General features: G+C 38.9%; 1 protein-coding gene across 2 annotated transcripts; it reads left to right on the top strand.

Annotated features, from left to right (window-relative positions):
- Positions 1–2,110: 2,110 nt before the first annotated feature.
- Positions 2,111–16,103, top strand: tnfsf10 (TNF superfamily member 10). Of its 2 annotated transcripts, none has more exons than XM_079361162.1 (7): positions 2,111–2,231; positions 5,450–5,722; positions 6,620–6,745; positions 9,722–9,767; positions 10,647–10,763; positions 11,387–11,628; positions 13,703–16,103. In XM_079361162.1, the coding sequence occupies exons 2-7, from the start codon at positions 5,615–5,617 to the stop codon at positions 13,910–13,912; spliced, it is 849 nt and encodes a 282-aa protein (XP_079217288.1). In that variant the 5' UTR covers positions 2,111–2,231; positions 5,450–5,614; the 3' UTR covers positions 13,913–16,103. The 2 variants fall into 2 exon arrangements, with proteins under 2 accessions (XP_079217288.1, XP_079217287.1); XM_079361161.1 differs by having other exon boundaries at positions 5,388–5,722.
- The last annotated feature ends 530 nt before the right edge of the window (positions 16,104–16,633 follow it).

The raw sequence follows: 16,633 nt of genomic DNA, 5'->3' as shown, positions 1-16,633 counted from the left end.
CAACGTAAAAAAAATAAATCTGACAAAAAACAAATGCGAGCCAAAGAAAAAAAAAAGGTTCAGAAATTTTGGAAAGTCCCCAAAAAGTTTCCTGTTTGCTCATTGGCCAGCTCTGGGGTTTCTGATTTCCTATTGGCCACACAAATTGTCACACCTCTCCCTTTCGAGGCTGTTTTTTTTGTTTGTGTGCCAGATATTGATAGGGATATTGTTCAGCTCTGGGTACTGTATTCTTTCTAACAGGAGGGATAAAATGAATACAGTGTGTGTGTGTGTGTGTGTGTGTGTGTGTGTGTGTGTGTGTGTGTGTGTGTGTGTGTGTGTGTGTGTGTGTGTGTGTGTGTGTGTGTGTGTGTGTGTGTGTGTGTGTGCGCCTGCGTAAGCTGGGTGTTTACCTTGGCAGGCACTCGGATAGGGAAATAAAGGGAGTGAGAGGGACTGAGATTTAAAACATGTTATTGTTTTATTAGGTAAGGTCTATGTTTTTATTTATAATCCTTGATTTCTATAGACATTAAATTATGTGGACTGTTTACTGTTCACATACCAACTCTAACCTTACATAACCTCACCAAGAAACAAGTTGAAAACCAAACATTTCATGGTTTACCATGTAAGGACCTGTTCTTTGTCTGAAATCACAGCTGAGTCCTCATTTTTCAACTTTCCAAAACACATTTCTGTCCCTTGATCATAATTAATATACACATAAAGCACACTCCTATCTGTTTTAAGCATGACGAAGTGCTTATTTATTGCTTCATTAGTTCTGTAGCTTGGCAGTGTTGACTTTAAGTGTTTTTGTGAGTATAATGAAGTGAGCTCAATGGCAGGGAGAATTTTAAACATTAAAATCCATTTGACCGCCAGTGCTCTCCACATACCGATCCTTTAACAAGGTTTTAAACTCAGTAGAAGGAAAACAGCAGAAAGTAAATGAAAATAAAGAATTTAGGGTTCATTTAACATTGTTTTTCTTCATTGCAACGTGCACATGTTTACAAAAGAACCAGTCAGTTAAAACAGTTATTGTGGACTAAAAGCAGTTCTGCCAACATATTTTTTTTCCATCACAATATGATGTGTTTCTTTCAGCGTTATTCTGACAATTATTAAATAAACCATGCCAGCCTTTACAAGACACTGTAGTCTTTTTGTCCAGGATTACTAGATACACATTTATGGTCAAAAAGATCCCTTAGTGTCTGTGTCAGGGTCCTCTTAAGTGTCTATTTTAAGTCCACCATTACTTTGTTTAAGGTACCTTTTAGTGCCTTTTTTTATCTTAAAAATGTAATTTGGGGCTTTTATGCCTTTACTTGAGAAACAGTGGATAGAGTAAAGAAACCATATGTAGTCTAAACGTAGGCTGTAATGTCGGTTTTAAGTACACTATATTAAAAATGTCTTTCAGGTTGCCTAGGTACACATGTTCAACATATACCTCACGAAAGCTAAGTTGTATCTTTTGTTGCTGCACCACTCTGTGTTTTCCTCTCTGGGAAATCAAATAAGGCTAATAATGTCTTGTGATTTATATTAAAAAAAACTCTACACAAATATTTGTTCACATGGGATTCAAATTTAAAACCTGGTGTCTGCTCAGTCCTGCGTCGTTTGACCCATCCTTCAACTCTTACTGCCACCTCAGGTCGACAGTCTGTGTTTACACTGAGCAGCTGCTCCACATGTCTCATACTGCTGCAAATGGGTCCAAATGTCCCGGATTGTGTGGGTTGTATTAAATTTATAATGATTTTCTCTTGGTTGTTATAAGTATGAACAATAAATGAGGACAGCCTGGTCTGTGCAGCCATTAGAACTTGAGAGGAATAGAACGAGGGTGGGAGCTATAATAAAACAGAGGTAAGTGGAAAGATGTGTAAGAAACACAGGACAGAACAGACAAAGAGAAGCAAAAAAAAAAGAGGCTGACAGACACAAAGAGAGATCGAGGGAGTGGGGAGTGGAAGACAAAGTTTGGAAAGCAACTGAGGAGGGAGGGAGTTGACTTTGTGGGGGAGTCGGTCAGTTCTCCTCTTAGTATCCCTGTCAAAACTTGGCAGCCATTCAGAAACAGACCCAGAGTGCATGCGTGAGCTTGTACGTAACGTTGGGAATACAATCATTTCACCTAATGGGGACTTAAGTCCCATTCTCTGGACAGAAAGAAGATTTATTTTAGATTTTAAGACTTGGATCCCGTTGGGGGAAGTCTACAGGGAGTTAATGTGAGTCAATGAAAAGTGTCAAATTCAAGGTTGTGTGTGTCAAAGAGAAATATGTGTGTATCCTTCCAGCTTATACTAAGGATGCTCTCACGGAAGATCTTGACCTTAATGTATTCTCCGTGCTCTTTATGATACACACACACACACACACACACACACACACACACACACAGTTGTACAGTGTTACCCCCAGCAGCCCCTGACGGCTTGTAGCGTTGGAGAACAGTGAAACCTAAGCGTCTCTCTAGGGAGCGGCGGGGCGTAGAAGCCAGATTGAGGCCAGATTGAGGCCAGATGTTGCAGATGCAGATCGAGCACACATGCAGGACCAGGATCCATTTATAGGCTCAGCCTGCTTTATAGTACAGCTACACACTGATAAAAATGCATCCAAAGCTGGTTGTAGCGCTTTCTGCATTCCAGTTCTGTTCTTTTTTAACACCATCATTTGGCTCTTTGACAAACTGTTAGATATGGAGGACATTGTTGTGTGGTTGTAAAAAGTTGGGAAACTCACGGGAAAAGTTGGTCTGAATCAGGATGTCTCTTTTGTTAGGTTTTAAAATGTGTATCTTTCTCGCCTGTATGTCATTAATTTGTTTTGTATTACAACCCATTAAGGAGATATATCTAAAACTTCCATGCGTCTCAAATGTCCCTTACTGATACAACAAAGAAAGTGTATTTGCTGACTGCGCTGTTCCAAACATGATGCGCCAGAGAGGTCTTTCCCTGGGAAAAACCCTGTCATCATCAAATGAATGATTTATAACTGAAGACATAAAACAAATGATATCACAAAACCAAAAGTATAGAAATGCACATTTTTGTAGTGTTCACTTTAATCATAATGTTCATCCCTGCCGTTTGATATATTATCTGTTCATCACTAGTTTACAGCAATTAGCCCTATATCTAACGGATAATAATGCTGGATAAACCACTCAAATTGTTGCATAGTTAATGGTGCATGAACAACAACTTAACCTATTATTTAATGGGTAGATGGTGATCAATCCATAGTGCTTGTAAAACAAGGATCTAATGGTTAACTTAAAGGTTTTAAAGTTACTTAATGGTTACTTAATGGATGCTTAAGTTCTCCGTTCTGATTGGTCAATTAAAGCATCCCAATGATTGGTATTTTTTCTTTTAAATGAGATCCCTGCCAAGAAAAAATAAATAAAAAATTCCACATGATTCAGTTCTGATTAAAGACTCTAGAGGGCTAAATTCATCATATCAACACTCAAAAACACACATTATGGGATTCATCAATAAAAGAAAATGCCAACAGACTGACAGTGGTGAGGCTGAAAGGTGGAGTGGTGATTTATGCAGTCCTGTTTACTTCGTCTCCCTTCACCATTTATATATTCAGAGTTTGTGGGACTATTTGAAGCCATCTTTTAGACACTGCTAGACTCCACACCGTGTTCTGTTGAAGGTGTCTTTCATTAATTTTTATTTTCTTATTTTTATTGTTTTTTTGTACTTTATTAATCCCAAGGGGGAAATTGTGATGAACCCTGCCCCCATCCCCCCCAAACACGTGATTAAATCCACTCAAAAATGAAGGGCCATAAGAGAACATTTAAAGAGGCTGAAGGTCAACTCGTTCACAAAACAAGTTTTGTTTCCAAGAACTTTATAGTTTTTATTCTGTTTTATCTCTTCTGACACAAAACTGGAACTTTTTCAGATTTACCAGCACTTAAAAGCCAATGGTGTGAAATAACGTGGACAAAATGAAAAACAAATGTTTTTGTCCTTCATACGGGCCTCTTGTTCTAACCTCAGATTTCTTTTTCCAACGCACTATATCTGTCAACAGGGTGGCAACAATATTGAGTGAAATAGACCGTCATGTTTCTGTTATGCAGACTTGTAAGACAAGAGAGCCATTAGCTTCCATAAATGTCCTTATTCTCTCCGGATATCTGCCCAAAGAGATCAAAACTATGTCCAAAACCAGTAGATATAACTAAGGAGCTTAAAGATGATCATATTTAGAGTCCTTATGATATTTTTCATTGCATACCTGAGCTCAGAAAAAGTATAATGGAGGTACCTATATACTTCATTTTTGTTTACACACGGAGAATTGATAAAACTTAGCACTTTTCATCTTTTTTTTTTTTTTTTTACTATCCCCTCTGAAATAAACTAACAGAAACAAAAACAATGAGACAGAAAATGTCTGAAATGTTATTGAAAAGCCTGACAACTGTGCTTCATTTGGTCTGAGGTAGCAAACAGGAGCAAATAAGACTGCTTAGTCTATTCTAATTTACTGTTGTCCCCTGAAAATACATTAAAACCTAAATCAATCTGCAGCAGCTTAGTGACGCTAAATGAATGTATAATAGAAATGAAATATCATTGCTGCAACCTTTGGTTAATGTTGATTTTGGTGCCCCAGGTGGACAAATCCATACCTGTTCTTCCTGTGCTGATTTTTGTACACAGCTTTTTTAACAAACAAAATGTGACCAGGCTTTTTTTTTGCCTTTATATCATCAATATGTCAGCAATACAAATAATCACCCCTGTACAGTGTGCACACATAAAGAAAGAGCTCTAGAGACCAAATCGATTTGTCAAACAAGGTTGTAAATCTGTTTATTTCTGCTCTTAAAATGGGCTTTTTAATGAGGGTTTAATGGGACTTCTGGGGCTTTTGCAGCCACCCTCAAGTGGTCACTAGAGGAACTGTACTTTTTGCATTTTCACATTTCATCACTGGAGGTTGCTGCTTGGTTTCTGCAGCGTGCTGTGACTCTCATCATATGACATTTACCCGAATAGAGCAATAGCCATTAAAAACAACTTTCTAGATATAGAAAACATTTATTCTGATGGTTATGTTTGTTTTTTAGATCATGAAGACACATCTGTATTGACTAAAGTCTGTTTTCAAACCAGCTAAATACTCCTGAAAGGCGCTTTAAGTGGGGGTACCTCTATAAAGTTGTAATAAGAGTCATGTACATGCGAAACTTCAGCTGTGGTGCTTCTCTGTGCACGTTTTCAAACAATATATCGGATCATATTGTGATGTAAAATGTGTTTTTCTCACAGTAAAGCTCGGTTTAAAGATCTACAGCACTGATACACGAGCCCACAATAAACTAAAGGCTATCTGTGTTTTTACAGCGCACGAAACAATAATCTGTCCTGGAAAAAATTCAAAGAGGGAAAATGCTCTTGTTCTGTAGGCCGGTCCCGCCCCCTCGGCCTCCTCCTGGCTGCACAGGACGGGGAGGGGAGGGGAGGGTAGAAGTGAAGGAGTCAGAACTCTGCCATTGTTCTTTTTGTGGAAGTCTGGAAAAGGGACTGGACGGGACGGCGCTGGTCGGCTATCGGACGGCGGGTCTGTCGTTATGACGGGCTCCGGTCCGAAGCTTGGCGTGCTGCTGCTGCTGGCGGTTCTACTGCAGACTGTGGTCGTTACCATCACCGTGCTGCACTTCACCACCGCTCTCAACTCGGTAAGAACCAAGTAGAAAGTTCGTGCTCGGCAGCCAAAGACGCGCGGAGGATTTTACGCATCGCCGCGCCGTGCGTAACGCAAAGTTAAATGTATAATCGGATTATTTATTGACTTTGTTTACGTGTCTTCCATTTTTGTAGACTTGGGTCCGTAAGATCACTGATGACAGTTTGTTTTGGTAACTTTTTGAACTATTCACTCGGATTCTGCTGCTGCGCTCCAGAGCACACGTCTAATCTATTCGGCAAAATGCATTAAAAACCATCAGTACTACTTTTACAGAAAAACAAAGATCGATTTTGCGTTGTTCTGCTTAATGCATTGTCTCACATCTTTCGTCTGCGTTTGCAAATTGGAAAAAAAGTAGACAGGGAATTGGTGGACTGAAGCTATTGATTAGCTGTGATTATCAGGAAGACTTTTTTTTTTAGTTGCCTGCCCTGTGTGCATGCGCGTTTACGAGTGTTTGTTAGACTTTTGGTGAAGCCAGAGTCCTATGGTAACCTGGATCCAGTCCAATTGAGCTCTCATCTGTTTACAGGAGTTAATCATTGAAGCAGCAGCAACATGTCGGGAAATGAAATCTAAACAAGTGAAACTGAATGAAGAAGGAAACATGCCAGGAGATTATGCTGAGTCAGGAGAAAGCCATAACAATTGTGATATGAAAAAAAAGATGTAGGCCTATGCATTAGTTTTCAACACAAATGTCATGTTGTTATACATTAAATGACATACATTATAGTCCAGTTTGAAATATGGTAAAGTCCAGGTACCAAATGTTTACTCAGCAAACCAAAGACAGGAGTCATTTATCAGGCCGTGATATATAAGAAATTAAAGTGATATCTATCTTTTTCTTTTATGCTCTTCTTGTTGTTTCCACTGTGTGCAGATGAAGGAGACCTTTGCGAGGAGCAGCGTTTCTTGTCTAACAGGCGCCGACCTGCAGAGCATCACGGCTGTACGTGGGGATCCATGCTGGCAGGTCACTCAGCAGCTTCACCTGCTCATAGAAAAGGTAGGATGAAACAAAAAGAGCCCCGAACACTGACCCCTCCCCTCCTCCTAGTCTAAATGTGATTGTAATTGTCACTTTGAAGCTGTATCCAGCATTACATCACCATCACACAGCTGAGAACGACCTTTACATATCAGTGTGTGTCCATCAGTTCTAATGACTCATTGATTATTTGGCCAGCTGCTGAGATTTTGGGCGTTCAAAAAGCAATTTTTTTTTTCTCTGTGGCCTGCTGTGGATCAAAATCTCCCCACCCACTGGAGTTTGGAGACATAACTAATCCCCCCCACACTTCATCTGCTGAGGCCAACAAAGGTTTTTTATTAATATTCAAGGGTCTCTTAGGTTATCAGAGGTTTTACAGTTGGGAGTTTTACAGGGAGTTCAGCAAAAGCTTCCCTAACAAAGCATCCTGTACAAAGACACTTTACACAGTTTGGAGACATTGTAGAAATCAACCAAGCTTTTTTTTTTTTCTCAGTGAGACAAATATTCAATCTGTCACCCCCCCTCCCAATACAATGGTTGGGGAAACACTGAAGTGCAGCTACAGCTGTGAAAAGCTTCAAATTCTTACCGGAGAAACAAATAAGAAATACACAGGTTGCTCATTGCCTCATGTCCTCCAGGTCTCTCATGGAAAAGAGATCTGTCTTCTCATTGGGACTAACTTAGATAAGTAAAGGTTAAAAAAAATGTAACTAGGGAAATTACTAAGCCTGTTTTATAAGGAAAATCTGAAGTAAGAGAGCAACACAAGAGACACATTATTGATAAAAACTCATCAATATAGAAACGTGATATTTACAATAGTGAGTAGTGAGGATTTAAGTGCATTACAAAACAAAACAAATCACACAGTAATTAATAACATTTTCTTTACCAGAGGTTTCCTGAGCTTTGAAAAAAAGTCGGAGCAGAAAAATACTGAAATGATACAAATCAGAGTCTGCAGACGCACAATGAGCTCCTTCATAGCTGGAGATGTGATGTGATCCTGGGTGGTTTAATCAGCCCAGGAATGTGTTCACCTGCCCGGCTCTCAGACTCACACGCTCTCTTTGTCTCTCCTCTCTTCCGTCTTTGCTGCTCTCTTAAAGTCGGGTGTTTTCTGACCCTGCTATTTGACTAAATTTAGTTCAGAACGCAAACATGACAAGCTGAGACACTTCGACCCAAAACATGGCTCTGTTTTCTTGACACAGGACGCGGGGTGCTGCACATTCAAGGACCCTGCAGTCATATACTGTTGTGTTGTCTTCTGCTGTGACAAAACCACAATATCACAAAATCCTGCAACAAAACACAATTGTTGCCATTGTCTTTGTCTAATTTAGACAATGTGCAGGTCAGGAGTTTGCTTGGAATTTTTGTTAATAAAAAAAGAAAAAATGACCCTAAATTGGGTGCCTCGGACTAACAGTAGATGTGTGTTGCTGTGGTATCATATCAGCACCTTGATGATGCAAACTACTGCATGCTGAAGCGAACTTCAGCATTCTCACCAGAAACAAAAGTGATGTTCAACTGGTTAAATGACTACCATGTTTACCATCAGCTCCGAGGCATGCAGATATTTCATCAGGAGTGAACATGGTTGTGACCAGATTTTGCGGGAGATTTCCAAACCTCTTGTAAATGCTTTCTCTTTCACCTGATCTAGCACAACTCAACATTTACTATTCACCACTTTGTATTTATCTTTTCTTATCCTCACCTGGTAATTGGAAGCTGTAACCTTGCAAAAAAGTGACATTAATGTAAAGCATTAAATTTAAAAAAATAATAATTTTCAATAAGTGTAAAATAAGAGGAAAGATAGATTTAGATGGTTAATTGTTTTATTAATGTTCTGTGTCTTTAAAACTGGGTTGTAGTTGTTGTAAGGAGATAAAGGATATGAAACTTTAGCATGCCTCTTTTCCAGGATGTTTTTGTTGCTTTGGTGTCAGATTTCAGTCTAAAGGAGTGAACATCGTTAAAGGGAAAGATTATCTGTAAGATTCACATTCATGCAGGTACATTTAGCTCATACATGGTAAATGGGCTTGAGTTTATATAGCAATAGTGCTATATAGACAACTCAAAGCACTTTTACACTGCAGATCAAACCTACCCATTCACACACAAGTAAAACCACCTGAAGTCACTAATCCCATTCATAAGCATACACCGCCGACGAAGCAGCGGGAGAAATCAGACATGTTGCTGCAGCAGCTGGGGATCAAACCCCCAACCTTCCAGTTAAGAGACAACAAATCTACCACTGAGCCACAGCCACCTATGTGCTGTTTCCTTTCATCTCGATTATTGTCGTTGCTAAAGCTGTAAAAATGCTTGAAAGGGGCAATCATTAACTTATGCAAACTATGCTAGAAAGTGACATTTAATTAGATTTACTATTGTAGGAAACATCTCTTTTTAGTTAAAATATATATTTCTTTCTTCTTCTTCTTCTCTTATGCTTAAATTTTGTTCATGCTTCTTCAATTAACTTTAAGTTTCAGTAATAAAAACGTTCAGAATCCATTCCAGTGTAGTAAATATTTTTACATTACTTGGGCAGCGGTTGCATTTTTTACCCAAATGAAATGAAACATTTGGGTAAAGGATGTAAAAACACGAGGACGAGAGGCGAGGAGAGGATCTGTTACCTGAACAGGCCCCTTTTTATTCACTCGAGCAAACTTCCCGATCCTGTTGTCAGCAGGATTTCAGGGTCAAAGTCTTAAGTCTTTCAGCTGTGGAGTGAACTGGCGGCTCATCTAGACATACAGAGTGATATTTACATTTATTTTATCGTAACAAATGTTTCTGATTGTCTTTTACATTTCTGTGTCTGGAATCATTTTTATCTTTCTGTTTTGTATTTCAAATCCTCTTTTCAGAACAAAAACCTGACTTAAACTTTCCTAATGTATAAACATAAACATGTATGCAGTCTTAAATGAACATCTTCTGCTTTTCTCCCTGCAGTCTCTGTCTCAGCGTTATCAGAGGCAGATTTCATCAGCAGTCAGAGGTAAGAAAACACATCATTTAAGTTTACATGGTACTGTTTATGAAATATGTTATTTCAACATATAGCACATACATATTTAACATACTGTATAAATAACACTTGTGTAACTTTTAAGACAGTGAGATGGCTTTAGAAATCTCCTTACAATTCAAATCCCCCTACATTTTTTTTGTTTAGTGTTCTCCATCTTTTTATCTTAAACTTCTTTGTGTTGATTTTTATTGAGATGTTCATAAGGCACGTTAACTTTTTAAGGAAAGGTGCTGAATGAATAAAGTTTTAGTTATACTAAAAAATGGCCTCAGTTGCTGCAAAGAGAGCAGACTGAGCTTGACTCAGCTGCCGGCTTTGACCCAGAACAAAGAAACATGATAACACCTCTGCTGTTTTGGCTAATTTAAGCTCCCGCCCCGTTTGTTTTAGAAAAGATTTTAAGATTGTCCTGATAAACTTCTGCGAGATCCTCGGGCAGAGGTCTGAAGGGGACAGAGAGTTTGCAATAACGGCGCCCAAGGTCTGGAACAATCTGTTGAAGGAAATCAGAGCAGCTGAGTCAGTGATTTCCTTAAATCCTCTCTTAAAACGAACTTTGAGTGAAGAGCTTTTCCTCATCAGAAATTATTCTTAAATTTCCTTGCGCTGTCTTTAATTTCCTTTAAAAATACTTCATCGTTTGCTCTGTGTCTGTTTTAGTTTAAGATCTGACGGCTTTATGACGTTTATTTTTTACTGTGCTGGATGTGACTGTCGTCGCTTTAGCATAGTTTCCCTCAAAGGCGACAAACACTTGAGGATTTTCCAGCAGAGGTTTGTTTAGACGTTTGTGTATTGTTCATAGTCACATTTCTTTTACAATTACATTTCTTTTTCTCCCTTTAGATGAAGTGTCTCGGGTGCTGCCCTCACTTGTGATGGTGGACAGGGCTTCACCTCGCCCAAAAGTTGCAGCCCATGTCACTGGCAGCTTTGTGCCCAAACTGGAGCAAGAGGGAGGAGGTGAGTCCGACAGAAATTACCTTCAGTTGGAAAAAAGCAAATATAACCCATTTATTTTGAACTCTTCTACAGAAACAGAACAAACTTCTCAAAGCTCAGCAGAAAACAGATCATGAGGCCCTCTTTTAAGCCGTTCTGGATTATGATGATGTTCTCCATAGAGATGCATCTGCCTGCACGCTTGCCCACATGAAGGTCAAGCTCATTCCAAAGAGCTCTGGAAAGAGTTTTGTGCATGTGTGAAAACACCATATGAAAGTTTTTTTCTTTGTTTAGGATGTTAAGTTATTGGCCAAAATCAGCTTGCACCAGCACACTTAAAAATGTTAGCAACCTAGAATTTAATACAACCCCTAACTAATAATGATCTAAATGATTCATGCAAGAATAACAAATTAAAATTCTGAAATAATAAGTGACTGTTAACATCAGCCTTACACGACGAATCACGCCTTCAAGTGAATCTTAGAGCTGCTCAACTTCAACCTCTGTAATTATCGTTGTCTGTTCAATCAGATCGTACCCAATACATTGAAGTTTGAACAACAACAAATGTGGCTTACATTCATATCCTCGATGTTGTGACTCTTCATGCTCACTGTTTGTTTGTTTGTTTGTCTCAGCTTCCATCTCTACTGGGCGACGGGTTCAGGGCCAAAAGATTTCGTGGTGGGAGGGGCAGAAGGGGCTGGCCTTCCTACAGGATGTCCAGCTGGTGGATGGCGAGCTGGTAGTCCCGCAGCCTGGCCTGTACTACGTCTACGCCCAGACCTACTTCAGACATACCCATTCACTGGAGGAGGGAGAAGAGGGTGAGGAGGCGGAGGACAGAGGGAGGCCGCTACTTCAATACGTCTATAAAAAGGTGAAGATGGTCGTAGTGTTTTTGTCCTTCCACCTCAACTTTAACACTTTCTTATTTCCAGTGGTGTATTTTCTGGTTTGAACCAGTTCTGTTGCATTTTCTCCTGAGGACTTAGTTTGATAAAAGGATTTTTTGAAACTTATAAATAGACAGGCAAAATGCATTTTCACTCAAACTTTCCCTTTAATGTGCAAATTATATTTTTTGATTGGGACTTTAATTTCGTACAATATCCGCCTCAGTAACAATATCAGTTATTCCCATTTATTGCAAAATAAATTTTTTGTTTGTGCATAAGCAAAATAAAATATGTATTATTAGTATTATCACTTCTTGTTTTACTGTAATGGTGTTTTCACACATGCACAAAAATGCTGGAAAAAATTCATAAATCTTCCATAGTGAGCATCATGTCTGAACGCAAACGGCTGGATTTGTCAGCCAGACTTTACTCTGACTTTTTGCGGCCAGCTCTTCATATATCAATGCGAAGCCGGGGAGTTGATGTATGAATGCAGCAGGTCGTATTTGGGAAAATTCCATGGGCGTGAGCTGGCGCGTCTGAAGAAGTTTGTCATGTGACGTGTGCCATTGTCGTGCACATAATGAAGCGGCTCTGTACTTATACTTTTCTGCTCACCAGTCATTACACTGTTGCCGATTTTTTACCATCATTACCTACCCTCCCTTTAAAGTCAAACAGTATATCCCTGTGATTGGCCTTCAATGATCTTTGGTTTCAAATATTTCTGAAAATAGCGAGCAGCCTTGTCACAATCTCAAAGCCCAAAGTGACACCTCGCCATGTGTTTTATTCCATCAGTAACCTCTAAATTATAATTAAATGTGTGGAATATAAGTACAACAAAACATGGGATGCAACTTTGGGTATGAATTGGTACTTACATAGACATTAAAGGGACAGGGACATGTGGAGACAGTGAGGGGGATCGTTTTGTGGTACAGCTCTTCAGCCAGTTATGCTCCGAACAATGTGTTTAAATTGTTTGCAGCTTGCAAAAGATACAATGTTACATCTGTCTACTAATCAACTTTGACATCATATTGTTGCTTCAGAACCCGGTCCCAGCTGGGTCACAGATGTTTGATTTCGAGGGCTTACAAAGGTCTCCACATAACATGTTTGACAAAAGCAAACTTAAAGACGTATAGAGCAGCCTGAACTTAGTATTGATTAACATTGTTTCCATCTCAGGATAAGTTTTCAGGTGATGTCAAGATTCATGCTCTCACCTTTATGATTCATGTTTAAACTTAAGTTATCTCTTCTGTTGGCTGCTTTTTTATTCTAGTTTTAAATTGCTAAATATCACCAAACACAAATGTGCTATCATAAAGAAAATTAACTTATACATACAAGTAAAACCTTGAAATGTCTGGCACTTTATTTTTTACAAGTTATTATCCACTTTGCAGAAAAGCTCACAGTATTTTCTGAACTATGGTCCTTATTAAGAAAGATGAGAGGAGGCATTTGTGTCTGGAATTCTTAGATGGTTTGAAAAACAGAAAACATTTCCAGAGACTGTCAGGATACATTTAAAACCAAAAGTCTGATGAGACCTGGCTGTTATTTTAAGGCTTGCAAAACATTCCAAAAAAAGGGATTTATGGTTTTCACGATACATATGTTTGCATCAATTCTCCTCTGAAATCCAAAAAATCCCCACATCTGTTTTCACCACTAAACTGGGATCTATATCTGATGCATACAGCATAAAAACAAGCCAATGTTTATATTCTGTGAAGTGTTCATTTTGTATGCTCGTATAGCGTTGAGCAATAAAATCCAAAGTCTGTGGGTTCTGGTGCATGGTCACACCATCTGCCTAAGGTTGTCAACATGTCTAAACTGTGTAAATACATACATTGCTGAGGTATTTATGCAATATAAGCAGTGTGCAGAAGTTTATGGAAGGTCATTAAAAGCAAGAAATCACCCAATATGTGGTGCCTAAACCCTACTAGAATCATATGGATCTTTAAAAAAAGGCATAAAACCAGAAAAGTATGCCCTGCATACCTTCTCACATACCTCTCTTCCTCCCGCCAGGTGAGCTCCTACCCAGTTCCCATTCTGCTGATGAAGACAAGCCGGACCTCCTGCTGGTCCGAGGGCTCACAGTTTTCTCTGCACTCCGCTCACCAGGGGGGGCTGTTCCCACTGAGCACCGGCGACCGCCTGTTTGTCACTGTGACCAACGCCTCAGCAGTGGACATGGATGAGAAAAGCAGCTTCTTTGGGGCGTTTCTCATCAGCTAGACGGAGAGCTGCAGGACTCCGGACTCAACCGATGGATTGACGAGCTCAGCACATTTTTGATAGATGATCCATTTGGTCAAACATCGCCAATCCTCCAGACTTCTCCTGTTAATGAACCGAAAAAAACGGGGGAAAAAACGTGACTCATTGGGAAGTCTGATTTTCTTCTTTTCAGGATCATAAATCAAAAGCATCCTAAAAAGTGTTTTGTGGACAGAGAAGATATGTGGATTTTAATTATAATCAAAATCAAGAAATCTTTGTTTTTCAGTGTATGAAAAGTAGTGGGCATGGAATGAAGAGATTACACTTTGTCTGTTTAAGGCTGAAGCAGAACAACATAACATTTTAGAGTTTCCTGTTTTAAATTTACAAACTTGTCTTCAGTCAATGAGAAAAAATTCTAAATGTTTAAAAAAATATTGACCCTAATTTTTTAACGAGGTATTAATAACTGCCAAAAGTTAGCCAACATGTGCCAAAGTTAAATTCGGATGTAATTTTCCTTGGTTGCATTTTTTTTATGTTCAGCACTCCAGCAAACACCCTCGGACGATTGATTCATGTCTGGTTTTCAGCCTCTGTTTGTCACCTCCAACTTCGTTAATCATTGAGCATTCATTCACAAAAAGTCAAAATAACACGCTCCAGTTGAGTCGCCCCCTGGTGGCTGTTAGAGAAAACGCAAGTTTGAGGGTAATTTGCATTGGCTCTATTTTTTAGACCTGGAGGCTAAACCACTTATTACACACAATCTGTGAGATGCACACATGAAAAGCTCTTGTTTGAGTAGTTATATCTTTGTATGCATCGCTCATTATGCGGAAAAAGGATAATGAAACTATTTTGTTTTTATGTGAGTTCATCTTCCTAGATGTAAGGTCAGTCTCTTGATGTGTGTTTGTGCAAAGATGTAAATATTTTGCCATGTTTTGTATGTTTTTTTATTTTAATAAGCCTCCAAATTCTGGGTGTGGAATACTGAGTGAGATTTCTTACGCTCTTAAATTGTTCTGAGTTAGACAGATGAGTAAACCAGGCTTTTCATATTTTTAAAGGATTTGTTGCCTGAGGTGTAACATCATCACCTCTTTCTCCATGAAATGTACAGTAGAGTTTTCAAACACTGCTTTGAATTATCAGGCTGTGTGCTGTGTTTTTGTTGGCAGCAGCACCACAGTCGCTCCTTCAGCCATCTGTTTTCCAGCATGTCCATCATAACAGTTTTACAAACACTGCATTAAACGCTCCCTTGCGGTCGTGGCCTTGGGCACTCATGTCATCTTGAATTAACTACGGAGTCTTCATTAAATACACACTTGGTTAAGGAGCACATTAGCGTCCAACAGGAAAAAAAAGTGAGAACTGAAACTACAAGGTCAATATGAGACTGTTCGATCTTAAGAGTTTGCTCTTAGTAGAAAATAGTTTGAAAATAGAAACCCTTTCCTGTAGTTCTTTTTACAAATGAGTGAAAGACAATAAAGCTCCAACTCATGGCAACAATAAACTGGCGAATTAACATTTGAAGAACTTGTATACAGCGTCAGGCCATTGCATAATCAGGTTTCTGTAACAAGGTCACATGAGGACAGCAGATACTAACAGCTGATGAAAGTCATGGGATGTGGCCGAGTGCTCCACAGAACACTTTTTCCAAGGGTGAAACCAATGTTTGAGCCACATTTATCCCACTCGACCTAAAATTCAAAAAGGTTCTCAGATCAGATTTGGTGTGCCATGAACGCAGCATTCCCCTTTAGCGCTCCACCCACTTATATAAATACCTACACTTTTACATTTTCATCCTAATAGTTGTTGTTTTTTTTTGTTTATTGAATGTACACTTAGAAAATGTTCTTAGTGATGAAATCCAAACATTGCTGTAGGAGATGCACACTCAGGGACCAGTGTGCTTACTCTCCTTGATATAGATGTACTGACATAAACCTGTATTTAAGTTGACTCTTTGTCACCTGGGTGTTAACAGTGAGGTGAAAGTATTCAGTACCTTCTGGACAGCATCCATGAGGAGGGAGCCAAACCTTCCACCTGCAGTCAGAAAAGCAACATGAAAGTACCAGCATGTTATACAGTTTGAACGTTTCCCCCATTGAACAAACTAAATGTGAATGTAAATAAACAGGTGGTTCTGTCTGTAAATATCTGAAATAAAGATACTGAAACAATGTGATGTTTCATGTTTGGTGGTTCAACTTAAGTGAAACAAGATTTGAGAGATTCAAATCTTCCATTTCTCAAAACAGCTGCGAAGAATCGAAAGTAAAAGTGAGGAGTTGAGTGGATCCTGTCACTGTCACACACAATGTTTTGGGAATACTATTACTGCTTCATTTATGTATACTGTATATATATTTTATTTAAAGTTGAGCTATATTTTAATACATCAGTTGTTAGTTCAATCTTCAAAATTACTGTTTTATCTCACATCGTATTATTTTAGACTCATATCTTTTTTTTAAACGTTTGTTCTGTTAAATTGTGACATTTTCCCAAACGTCACTCACTCACTTTCGGGATGTGCTCATAATAAATGCACAAAAAAAGGGTGTGGTCTCCTTCCTTTATTCCCCAAATCTAACCTAAATCTAACCTAAATCTAAACCCACCTTCAGACAATCACTACATACAGTAACGCCTTTTTGTGGACACGGAGATAACTTATTTGAAGTTGAGAATAAATCAAAGCTTACAGACGTT

Source organism: Symphodus melops (assembly GCF_947650265.1).
Source record: "Symphodus melops genome assembly, chromosome: 14".
Lineage (NCBI taxonomy): Eukaryota > Metazoa > Chordata > Actinopteri > Labriformes > Labridae > Symphodus > Symphodus melops.
Note: the sequence above shows the minus strand (reverse complement) of the source record. Positions and strands in the feature narration are given on the sequence as shown.